Source organism: Anneissia japonica, unplaced genomic scaffold (genome assembly GCF_011630105.1).
Source record: "Anneissia japonica isolate Jap-2015-1 unplaced genomic scaffold, ASM1163010v1 scaffold493_len2256704_cov171, whole genome shotgun sequence".
NCBI classification, from domain to species: domain Eukaryota; kingdom Metazoa; phylum Echinodermata; class Crinoidea; order Comatulida; family Comatulidae; genus Anneissia; species Anneissia japonica.
Window position 1 is genome coordinate 350,259 of NW_022727062.1, and position 13,173 is coordinate 363,431.

At 35.2% G+C, this 13,173-nt stretch overlaps 2 protein-coding genes across 3 annotated transcripts in view; both read left to right on the plus strand.

Annotated features, from left to right (window-relative positions):
• Window positions 1-1,883: 1,883 nt before the first annotated feature.
• LOC117113490 (mu-type opioid receptor-like) lies at window positions 1,884-5,259 on the plus strand. Its single transcript, XM_033256833.1, has 2 exons — window positions 1,884-2,990; window positions 3,518-5,259. Exons 1-2 carry the CDS (start codon window positions 2,891-2,893, stop codon window positions 4,231-4,233), a joined length of 816 nt encoding a protein of 271 aa, XP_033112724.1. The 5' UTR covers window positions 1,884-2,890; the 3' UTR covers window positions 4,234-5,259.
• Window positions 5,260-8,206: 2,947 nt separating this feature from the next.
• The window catches only part of LOC117113441 (ankyrin repeat and death domain-containing protein 1A-like), a 14,465-nt gene continuing 9,498 nt past the window's right edge, over window positions 8,207-13,173 (plus strand). Inside the window, exons 1-5 of one of the 2 annotated variants that reach the window (XM_033256774.1) lie at window positions 8,207-8,406; window positions 10,685-10,788; window positions 11,160-11,258; window positions 12,212-12,310; window positions 12,835-12,978. In XM_033256774.1, the coding sequence (XP_033112665.1) occupies window positions 8,373-8,406; window positions 10,685-10,788; window positions 11,160-11,258; window positions 12,212-12,310; window positions 12,835-12,978 (480 nt within the window). In that variant the 5' untranslated portion in view covers window positions 8,207-8,372. Of the gene's footprint in view, window positions 8,407-10,596; window positions 10,789-11,159; window positions 11,259-12,211; window positions 12,311-12,834; window positions 12,979-13,173 lie in introns of both variants that reach the window. The other variant, XM_033256775.1, reaches the window with a different exon arrangement.

Sequence of the window (13,173 nt, forward strand, 5' to 3'; positions counted from 1 at the left end):
GCCATTACCGCCATTACCGTTACCATTTATTTATTTTAATGTGCTATGATTTTTGGGATTCATCAATGAGCCTTGGCCAAATAGGCCTACTGCCAATTGAATGGTATGTCTGAGACACATATAATACCATAACCAATATTTTCACATATTATATCTAAAATGGACAAAATTTAATATAATGATAGACTTGTCAAAAATTAGAGTGGAGAGAGGATAGTAGGCCTAACTCTCTCCCCAATAACTAATTGAGTGTTCAAATTTCCTTTTCTAATCTTATTAAGTGCAGTGTCGTTATACAAAATATTGTTAAGCCCTAGATAAGCACAAATGTCAAATTAGTTTTTGTCATTTTTTTTAAAATTGATCATAGAGTATCTAATGAGTGATATTACTTTATTCACTCATTCGAAGATGCAGTTATTTCTTCTAAAACATAGCAAACTGACAAATAACGAGCGGATAAAGGCCAACTCAGACAGTGTCGTACGACACAGCCCGACGCGATTTGTTGTCGCGTCGGGTCTGTGTGAGTTAAACGCAGACGCGATGGGGTGCGTCGTGAGCAGTCGCGCGTATATTTCTCACGACGGCTTAAGTCTGTCCCGCCCGACGATAAATCGGGTCGGGCTGCGTCGGCCAACTCTGTTTGAGTTGGACTTAAAGCCCCATTCCCGGCAAAATTTTCAGTTTTTAAGAAAAATCTAATTTTGTATAATGTTATAACGATTTATAAATATAATACGGAATTGCTAGTTTAACTGAATTTAGACATTCCTAAGAATGAAAAAAATGTAAAATAAGACTTGAAATTTTAAAAAAAAATTGATTTTTTTTTGTGTTCCACACAAAAAATAAATGCGGATGAATTTTTCATGTTTGATTTTGCGATGGTCGTGAGAAGAAATATCGTAGGCGCCGAAAACATTAGCCTATCCAACGCTGCTAGGCTAGGCCTAGCCTTACCTCGATTTAGGTTCTGTTTCACACATAAAAACGGCCGACATGATATTTTCCGTTGCTAGTATTGACACTTGTGAAATATAATATTTCATAGGAATTATTTCAAATTTGTTAAAAAACTGATTCTGAGATTTTGACACTTAAACAAACATATCTCAGCCTTATCAAACGACCGCATTGTGCGAGATGCGAAGTACAAAAACTAATCTCATTAGAGAGGGCGCACTTTATTGACTGTATAAAGTATACATAAAAGCGAGTGTATTCCAGTGGATGCGATTTACAACCTCTGTATTCGCCCATTAACGATGAATTCGTCGAGAAAATGGTAATATTTTATGAGAAATAGTCTGTATTTCTCGTTTTGTTTTATTGTTTTGCGTAAAACTAAAATTCATGCCAATATTTTTCCATGATTTATAATAATTGGAGTAATGCAAATGCATATTTTCTAAAAAAAAGTCAGTTTTTAGTGAAATTTTGCCGGGAATGGGGCTTTGTTACTACCACCAGACTAGTGTTGGCTGACACCTACCTATGGAATCTAGTTACAAACGCTGACAACTAAATACATTAGAACGGAATACTAAGTATAACAATTACTACGAAATATGTATTTTATTCAACAGTAATTCTGCGAGCATAATTATTCATTTTTATAGAGGTGTAAGTTGATACAGTGTACACCACGTTAATTGACTTGTGCATCGACAAGTGGAATAAAACACCACATCACTAATGAATCCATTATATTTTATTTTATTCCAGATTATTTCCTCGGGGTAGTTTGTGATAACTTAACTAACAGTTCCATACATGCTTTGCGGTATACATGTTACGGTATATCATAGAGAAAATAGAACAGAATAGAACTGTTCTATTTTCTCTATGGTTATATAAGTAACGTACGTCGCTTAATACCGTACTGAGCACAAGTTCATTCAGGCGTTAATGAGCGTTCAGTCACATGATCAAATAAGTAAGCACGTAGTTTAATTACATCTTACGTGCTCCTTTTAAAAAATGTACGGAAATGTATCTCAATCTGTAATCAGGAATATCTGAATACATGGGATTACCACTTTAAAATCATGATCAACATTATAAATTTCACTGCTTAAAGTAAAAAGAAGGAACAATAGTGTATCATAGATGGAAAGGTATATGCACGCGCGCAATGACGTCGTAATGTTCCCCCGATGAGCGGTTGTCATTTCGAGTGTTGATTCTTTTCAGAATATACAGAAGGATAGTATTATTCTTGGCCGCAGATCTTTTTGTGGCGACTAGACATGTCGATTTTTTTTTTATGTTCGTTGAAAGTGTGTAGCAGATGGTTAACAAAATGACTATGAATTGAGTGTGTTTATCTTTTGTGTGGTTTGCGTTGAGTGACTGTTTTTAGAGTTAAATATCTTTTTCCTGTGTCTGAAGACGGTCAAAACAGTATTATTATAGTGTATTTAACCAGGTCGATAAAGACTATTGTCTGTCATGAGCCTGATCTTGTTTTTTTAATACCGTGAGTGTAAAAAGGTGCCCCGACCCGGGATTCGACCACCCACCGGGATCTGTTACCGTATATAGTTCAACGTCCTGAGCTGCTGAGCATATATGATTAAATATATCAATAATAAGAAGCGAGTAGGACAATTACATATTATTCAATGCTCGTGTTTCTATTAGACTGCAGTACACTTGATCAGGTAATACAACAAGGATAATGGAATCATCATTCCGTCTAAACGTACCGGTACCCTAAAATATCAATTATAGTTTTCAAACCATTATTTTACAGTGACTATGTTAAAGTGATTACGTTACATTGATTATTTTACAAAATAAATTGCAAAATGTATTCAATTATAGTTAATCTGTGTGTTCTAAAATCCAGGTGTCGGTACAGGTGTCGTGTGGAATATTGACTGTTATGAGTATTGACAGGTGGCAAGTAATTCTTCATCCAATGGAGTCTTTAGAGAAAAGAACGAGGAGAAAAACAGTTATAATAAATTTTACAGTTTGGCTTAGTAAGTATTATGTGAGATAATAGCACTCTTTGATAATAGCCTAAAGCCTGGTTTCCATAAAATCGTTACTGTGTAGCTACTGCGTGTTGACTGTAAACCTGCACTGCGCAGCTGTCCCTGACACAATCAGGAATGCTCCCGCATTACCGAAAGGTTTGCGCCGGCGAAATTCTGTTGGCAGTATATAGCGTTTTGCGATTTAATGGAAACCTGGTTAAACGTAATAAATATTCATATACATGTTTTCTTAATCGATCTGTTCTTATAGACATGTGATTATTTAATATGGTAATACCTGTATAATATAGATAGATAGTTGAACGGTTTATTCAATAAAATTGACATAAAATTACATCTTTGAAGCTGAATTGCGATGGTATTCACAATAGTTAAATGTATAAAATAGAACAATAACATGCAAACGATCACAGAAATGGAGAAAAACATCAAATTACAACATCAGTTATTTCAATCGTGTTCTGCTTTTTTTCCTTATATAACACGTGTAATATACTTGTATTTTGCAGCGTCCTTTCTTATACATATCCCAGTCATATTTTTCTTCCAAGTTATGGACTTGTATGAGGGAACACAAATGTGTATGCGTATTTCACCGTTTTCGCAAGACATTTCTCGAGCACAGGAGATCATATCTGTCTTTCTCCTTTTCATCCTCCCACTTAGTGTCATCACTTATTGTTATGTGCAGATCTTACGCCGCATATGGTCAAAACGCCACCACGTCAATATTATGAGCACGAAGGCTGAACGTAGGCGGCGCTTGCGAGTTACTCGCATGACATTAATAGTTGTGATTTTATTTGGTGTTTGTTGGGGTCCAATACATGCGATAAATCTAATAGTACTGCTACAGAATCCAAACACCGAAAACGATGCTATATCATGGTATCGTTTCAAAGTGTTCTGTCTGTGTCTAGCGTATGCGAACGCTGCAATGAACCCGTTTGTGTACGCGTTCAGTGGACGTAACTATAGATCCTTGTGCTGGTCGGCGATATCGGGTAAACGTCGATTTAAAGGTAGACGGGAATCATCTGTTACAAACATAGAAAACAGTACAAGCATATTCCGATCCTGGCGCCAGAGTTCATATAGGAGGGCATCGGTAAAGCAGGAACGTACATACCGCTTCAGTTTTAGCAATAGTTTCTTATCAAGGCCACAATTGACTTCAGGATCCATAAAAATGAAATCATTTCACGAAGCCAAGGAACCAGATTAAACGTGTTTGCAAGAGGGATGGGATTGGTGAAACAGAAAGTGACCCAAAAGTGACGCAAATTAAAGAAATAAGGGCCTAGTATGTACTGTAGCTGTTCACAAATTTCTGAAAACAACTGATTATAAGTTAACAGTGCTCTCGATATTGTTTAAACCATGTAAATCATTATATACAATAGGCATATACACCTCGGTAAGCTTATTTCTTGTAGACCTATATAATATTTTATATATCATATTATTTAGTTTGAGTAGGCCTAAGTATGCTCCAGAACTCGACGCTTGTGACTATGTAAATAATAGACGTAAAGTTTATATAAATATATACCGTAATTATAAATTGTTTACCAATGCGATGTTATCAAATAGAGTAGACATACGTTATAATTATTCATCAATCAAAGTAACTCAAAAATTTGAAACATTCCTCTTAGTTCTATCGTTTTAGCGGTTCAATATACAGGTATTTTGTAATTGTTTAAATACGGTATAGTTGGACACGAAGTAAGAAATTAATACATACCTTCAGCTAATTAGGCCTTATCAACAAAGAAGAACTGAAATTGTTCTAGGGTTTTAATTACCGGTACTATTGAAGGTAATGAGTCAATCAGTTAACCATCATTCACAATTCGTTCATAATATATTTGATTACAATGTAATCGAAGTAAAACATACATGTGATGTGTTTTTATGTTTTTCTTCATATGCTAGGCCTTTTTGGGGGTATTTTTTCTTGTCAACAAATTGTTGTTCGTCAAAATCATTAGTTAAGAATGGATTCATATTGTCTCACTGTTTTTTAATACCGGTAGTCATTATTGGATTGGGGGATAAACGCATGCGCATGCAGCTGGACGACCGAATCATTTTTAAAAAGGGCTGCCTAGAGCGTACGTGTGATTCAAATCGATCTTGTAAAAATGTCGTGGTTTGGTTTTGCAAAACATAATACTGTAGGGTTATTATTGAGATACTTTGGTTGGTTGTAAGAAATATAAGTGAAATAAAGTTACAATGAGGCCAATGAGTGTGTCAATACTTTCCATAAAAGTGCTCTAGTGTCAACGTTCAGTTTGAAGTTGATAGATTAAAAGTGCTAATCTTTACGCACCTGTTTGGCGAACGAGTTTTGCCCTAAGGTATACATCACAAAATGCCATGTTTTTAGAAAATGTTGCCAAACTTGACGTATTCGTGGTGATTTTGGCTATCAAAACTCATTAGGATTTTGGTAAATTCACCCCACCTGTTCGGCACTTGAATCCAGTTAATTAAAGATCTGTGTAAATTTCATAACGCGGCGACCTTCATCTGTAACAGTCATTCCAATGAGAGAATTTTTATCTAAAGATGAAGATTTTTGAATAAGTTGTGCTAATCAAAATTGTGTAACTGATATTGGCTATAATTTTTCTCATCAATGTTTAGCACAACACATTAATGTTCAGATACACTAGGGAATTTGAATGATAGAATTAGCGATCTGGCCGTTGATTCCTGAAACCTTTGCTATCGAAGTACTGATATAGGTATGATAGCATTGCAGAAATAAATAAGGACGTAAAACAATACGTGGTTTAATTGATTAATTAAAAGATGTTTAATTTGATATAGTGATGCTGGAGATGGTGATATTGATATACCCATTCTTACATGCATTAACCGAATATGTTTCATCATCTCCTTAAATCATATCATCTCGTAAGTATTAACACTCCACAGCTGCTGCCGTAAGCTAACAGAGTCGTCATCATCAATAATATGATTTTGATAATGATAGCAAAGTACAGCGAACAATTGTCACTGTCAGCGATAGCGGGTAATCCTTTTCGCTATGAGGTATGAAATATCCAATATAATACATAAGGTATAAAGCACTACCTTTACCGACGGCCGTCTGTGCAATTCCATAGTGACTGCAACGCGACGGTGTCCGCGCGACGAATCATTTTCTTTACTGTCTATAGATTCTCGAAAAACTAGAAGACGTCGACACGGAGATACACGTACATTCACGTCGCCCCGGATGGCCGACGCAGCATCCCAACAATGGACACATACCATAACAGACAAAACGCGTGCAACGGATAGTTTTCATAACGATCCACTGAGACTGCCGCGACAATCAACAAGTGGCCAGCGTCGTCAAGTGCTCCGCACATACAACGGCGATAGATTCGTCGGGTGCCGGTCGGACGACTGTCGTGCGCCGGTCGGACGACTGTCGTGCAACCCTGTGTGTGATAGGCGTTATTAATATTATGGAATCATATTATACTAATTGTATCCGAATGCTATTCTCGAGTTTTAATCGTATATACACCGTGGGCTCGTAAAATTACTGTTCGTTACTTAAAATATCAAAACAATAACGGGATAGTTAAACAATTGCAGTAGATTTCAGTAGCCAATATACCTGTAGTACCTTTTCATTTTTTTGCTGAAGCACTATTATAGGCCTACAATTGTAATGGCGCACTAAAATTCAATTTACCTTTGAAAAATTGGTTGCCGAGTGACTCGCGTTGTTAAATTCCAGAATAATATGTTTCCGAATGTTATTCTCGAGTTCAATCTTATTCATCGTGGGGCTCGTAAACATTACTGTTCATTACTTTAAATGTCATAATGATTACAGTTACTTGATACAGTAGTTAAAAAAAATCCGTAAACCACAACTTGTTTATTCGCCAAAAGCAGTCTACTACTGTACAGTACTATTTTGGTGTGCAAAGGTTTACCTCCGTCTTTACTAACGCTGTGTTTATAAAACACTAACATGGTACTTGTACTTATTATTATATTCTTGCTACGAATGATTTGTTTGTTACGCTATTGTAGTTGTATTTGTCGTTATCATTACGATGTCTTTGGCGAATGTTGCCACTTATAAATGTTGTTCTTGTAATCTTAAAGCTAACTCATATTGATTTAATATTGAGATACCTCGTTCCATTACCTTCGTTATTACAGGGGTAATATATCGACTTTCTCAGTCCCGAAATATAAAAAAGAACAAAAAGGAGAGCGCCTTGAAAAGATATACGGTATTTCGATTCATAATTTGCTTAATGTTTTCAATTAATTCTGATTATCACAGAAACAAGTAAGTATTGTTAATAATATTGTAAGAAATGTCAATAAAACTAAATTGATATGATCTTGGTTTTGCCTGTAGTGCTGATGCTGTCTGTATCAATTTCGTAGTGATTGGCTCTTTTTTCATTTCAATTCAATTTCGGCGTTGGTACAGTAAAATTGTATGGAGAGCTACATCAGATTCATGCATGTTGGTGCAAGGCATTACATATTATTAAGACAGCAAATTATATATGGCAAAATACGAAACCGATAATCTTTCTGTATGTCTGCATCAAAATCAAATTATTGTAAGAGTCAATTTTGGTTAATGGCAGTTTCATCTATAGAACCACTTAGGCTTAATCTAATTAATATAGAACCGTTAAAGGAGGTTATTGACTCGAGCATAGCAAACGTTACCGATACGTATACACAATTTGGTGAACGGGAAGATGTTAACAAAATGATCCAAATTGAAGTGGATAAAAAGACTAATCACCCTTATTCTTCGTGGGGGATACTTATTCGTTCTCATTCGTTATCGGGTGAGGCCGAGAAGGTGTCTGCTGGGATTTGAAGCAAAGAAAAAGGGCAGTCCCATTAATGTTTCTGAACTTTCAAATCAGTCTGGAGTTGTTAAATCATCCATGTTCCTTTTCACAACTATTATCTGCTTGGATATGCCTACTCTAAAGAATTTAAACTTGACGTGACGTTGTACTACGGAAAACACCCGTCAACCATGAGCTCATTGAACCAAGGGACGAACCGTGCTTTGCCTTCATAAATATACAAGGAGGAACATTGCGTATGACGTCATATACGATATATGTTTTCTGAACCGAAACGCCTTTGTTATGGTAATGAGAGAAGAAATTATAACAAAAGTCGGCTTTACTAATTCAATAGGTAAATATTGATGGGAAACCAGGCACGAACAACTCTACTACTTGCCATTTTTTGTTCATAGATTCAGCTGGAAAAGAAAACAAACACTGCCTTGGGGGAGAAGGTTTCTTACCCCTTGGGCCTCCTACTTTCGGAATAATTACAGGGATGGCAGAAATAACTGTGGACGAGGGAGAAATACGTAAGTATACACCTGTACCATGAACATACAGAACCAATTTTTGACAGTACGGCGACCCACCGGGTCAAATTATCCTACGTCAAACGCCTCGTACAGTCCGTTTAGGCCTATCAGTAACCAGTTTTTGCAAAGGGCCGTACAGTGTTTAGGCCTAGTCTGTTTTGACACTATATACTATCTGTCTCTTATACACATCTAGATGTGTATAAGAGACAGACCAAGACCTATACACCCCCAAATTGCATATGGGGGTGTAACTATAACTAAGGGCCATATATACTGTAGGCCTAGTGTTTATTGATTTTGAAGAAGAATTTTGAGTTCAGGTTTACAGCAGGATCTGGATGGTAGGAAAGAGATGATACGTCCCGACGTCGGGAAATGCCGGATATGAGCTGCATTGTACTACCAAATTAGAATTTCAGATACTTCCATTACTAGGTCTATAACGTGTTATGGTCATTGAAATTCACATAATAGACTCAATTACGGTACTCACAGATCCTAAAATATATCACCCCTGTATCTCCAAAAATTCTGTTCCGTTATGATAATATGCGTTGTAGCATTTTTACCAAAGACCGAGTATTTGCTGTTTTTGTGTGCTCATTCAAATCTAATAAATGTATTATTATTAATTATTCTGATCTCAATAATACAATGGCAGGTAAATATTCTATACTATTTAGTGAAATGCATTGAACAAAGGCATTAAATTTATTATTAACAATAAAGTAACATGTCATCATGCACTGTAGATTCAAAAGGTATAATTTTACTGGACCGGGCTCCCTGCCAGTGTTTACTATGCGACTTGAACATATATTATTTACTCAGGAAAGTATATTATGGACTCCTGGGTAATAGTATCCGATATCAATATCGGTATATTATTATAATGAGACAATGATGATTTCGGTTCATTGTCATTTCTTAATTATAGGCCTATCTATATTGTTCTTCATTTTAAAAGCCTGTAAAACAATATTATTGTGTGTTTATGCTCAATATTAAAATGGAATTCATATGGCCGGTCATCGATTATTTATGAATATCATTACCTTTCAACACTTTCTGTATTGATGGTCAGAATTGCCATCGACCGTAATTTCGACAAAGCAATTTAATCAGTTGATCAATATCTAACATTGACTGTAGCTAACCTTATGTTTACCTCATTGTCGTAAATGTAATATACAGTGGAAATTGGAATAACTAATTTCCTTCCTTGACTTGAGAATTGTTTGGTAATCAGTTGCAATGATTAAACCATGTCTTCTCCTATGCCATCTTCTGTTAAACCTTGTATATTGCATTTTTATGATCAATTTGTTTAGTGTTCGGTCCCATTCAGCGTTTTTAATTATATATAAATGTTACGTGGATAATACAACTAAAATATGTCTGTGGCTGTAAGAATAATGAGGTTGATAATATTCAATATCATACTGAACGGCTTATTAAATTTTAAAATTATTTCATTTAAATTAGTATATTGTAAAACTATTGTAAAACTTTTGAAATCATTGCTTCGCACTGGAAAAGTCATTATGTTTACCCAATCTAAATTTTGACTGGACCTCAATGAAAATGTAAAATGTAACCGTAGGAGTCAGGTGCTAAAATTGGAGCTTACGGGCTACTCCTGTAATCATGATGATGAATGGTTTCATTAATTAATGGTAAATAAACAGATGAAAATATTTATCTTTGTTACCTCGGGAACCGAGATCATAGAATATTATCTACAGTATGGTAGGCATATTATTTATAATAATTGGCTTCAATGATTGCATGTTCAAGAATATCGTCAAAGATAATAATCACCGTAATGACTTCCGCTATCATGGGAGTTTATATAGGCCTCCTGAGTTAATATAATGCGACTAAAACATGTGACTAGTACGGTACGGTAACGTACGGAAACACAGTATTTTGCACGAACAATATTTTAAGTCGGTGGTGGTACATTCAACCATCGCATACCCTCACATTTCTAAATCTAGCCTAACGTGACATACAGTTAATATAGCAATACGCTATGTAAATTAGTACCGTAAGTGTTTGTGTAGGAGATTTCACAAAAATATTATTCGAATTGTCTTTGAATTTTTTAGTGTCCGTGCCATCTGATGGCTGGTCTCTATCCCATATTCTCTTCTAATAAATTAGCATCATAACTTTATTAAGGTAGTGAAGGAGATTGTTTTTAAATGTGAAACCCATCGTTACAGTAGAAGGCATAATCAGGCAATGTATGGTCACATTGTTTCACCAGTTTTGTATAGCGAACGGGAACTACACGAAGCAGCCAGGCATGGGGATATGGAGAAGGTGGAAGCCCTCATCAAGAAAGGCGTCAATGTTAATGCTATGGACGAGGTAAGGCATTCTGTACATTCCTAGTATGATAAACCGCAATATACCTATACCTAGTAATCATAATTAAAAAGAGAATGGTGGGCTTTTATGGGAATATCATTTTAACCCCAATGCCATAACACATAGGGAACCAGATTATTTTTGTGATTTTCAAAATTCAAAATTGTTAAAATGATATTTTGCAACAATACTCTGACTTTTATGGTATAAATATAATATTAATTTGTATCATAATATCATTACCAATAATAGGTTATCTAATTCACGTGACAGTTAATTCCATAGTATTGTTATGGTGGTGGGTTTAAATTCCATTGACATTATAACATACTACTACTAGTAGCAATCATTTAATCATCATCTTTTAACAGAAAGACAGAACTGCACTACATCTAGCGGCGGGACAGGGTCACGACGAAGTAGTTCTCTGTTTGCTGGACAATGATGCAAAGGTTGATTGGCCTGACAAGGTTCGTAGGATACTTCATGATGACATTTCCCCCCCCCCCAACTTCACCAAAATGAGGGTGGGGGAGGGGAACAATAAAAAATCATCAGTTAAGTAAACTGTACTGGAAATATAATTCAAGAGAACTTTCGTCCATTAAAGTTTTGGGTGGAGAGTAGATGAAGTACGTGTATTGCACATGGCCATTGGCAAAATGACAGTATGCGATTGGCCGTCGTTTTATATAATACAGTTTGTGTGAAACACAATAAGAAAGTCCGAAGACATAAATTTCAGTTGGGTTCTTTCTTTAGGAGATACCGTAATTACCTCCTTAATAATGATGTTTTTTTCATTCTTATGTTAGGTGGAGATTGCACTGAGTTTGTACCTAATCTTCCAAATAATTCAATTAACATGGTCCATAAGCTTTTTGATGATTATTGCAAATCATATCTTAAAAAGGCATGGGCTAAGAGATTAGAGATTAAGTCCTGTCGAATGTAATTTTAATTTTAATTTCAATGCTTTTATGTTTTGTTTTGTGACTTTTTCTACATTGTATTGTTTGGCAATTTTAATTACGGTACTATATGTATTTATTTTCTTTTTATTACTTTAGTTTTGGATGCACCATTATTGTAATGAGTGCCGCTGTTGCGAAAACGTTTTCTAAATAAATAAACTAATCCCTGCTTGTTATTTAAAGTGCAAATGGAACAACGGGCCTAGCTCTCATCCGAAAGACGGTGCTCTAATTGTTACCTTGCATTTAATCCCTTCATCACGGTTCATCTCACACAAAGTGGACCATGGACCATCAATTTTAGCGGACTAGGCCAAGCTTGAAACCATGACATGACCCCAACACCCAACAATTTGGCTGTCCAGCATTAATTCTCATTCCAAAAATGTTATCAATAGTAATAATACTTATGATAATCTTGTACAATAAATATTATTCATTCGTTTTAGTTTGGAATGAACGCGTTACTATGGGCGGCTTGGTTTGGCCACCACAAGGTTCTAGATGCGCTATCAAAAGCAAACGTTACAGTTAAATGCGAGAACAAGGTAAAGAACCCATAAAATTGATTGTTTTAGAGTTTTAATCTTTATCACAGAAGGTTTGTCAATGTTTCTTTCCTCCATGGTTTGTCCAAAGTTTTTTTGTTTAATGTTAGATTAACCATGGAGGAAAGAAATGTGGCGATCCGTCGTTTGTCTATCACAATTTTTGTTACTTTACAATTACAATACCGGTATGATATATAGGTCGTTATCAAGGAGACTGGGAATGAAATAAGGAAATTAGAACCTTCAACAGGTAACTGATCAAGATATATAATACTGTACTTTAATTTCGACGATTAAAGCTGTATATACATTTGGCTAGTGTATTTTATGTTGTAATAAACATTTTCTGTAGCATATTAATATGAATTTTATGCTGTGAGTAGATCATTGGTGTTTGTTAATCTTGTAATCCAAACCGGTTTTATTTTGTTTAAATAGTTAATTGGAAAACAATAATAATTCTCTCCATTATGCGTTAATGCCAATATTAATATTTTTATTATTTAATTTATACCTCAAAGCTTGGTTTAAATATCATTCATTGCGCAGCAATGCGGGGAAATCTAGAAGTGATGAAGTACATTGTAGAAAATCTCATAGATGAAGAGGCGGAAGAAGACGAAGAAAGTGACACCGTTGCTTTGGATTCTACACAAAACAATAAGGTAATGTGAAGTTATCATGGAATTATTATAATAATATAAGTACGAAATAGAAAAATATCCATTTGTGTATGTTAGCCTCTATTTTTTTTTTACACAAAACCATCCAAATACTTTCTTGCCATGCTAATTGAATAAAACAGACTTGTTTGTATGCCTTGAACAAAATGATCGCAACTACATTTAGATATATATATA

Excerpts from the sequence above, each read along its gene's own strand:
- LOC117113490 (XM_033256833.1), top strand. The coding sequence starts at position 2,891 with ATGAGTATTGACAGGTGGCAAGTAATTCTTCATCCAATGGAGTCTTTA. Across the intron at positions 2,991-3,517 it reads AAATTTTACAGTTTGGCTTA|CGTCCTTTCTTATACATATC; the intron begins GTAAGTATTATG and ends TGTATTTTGCAG.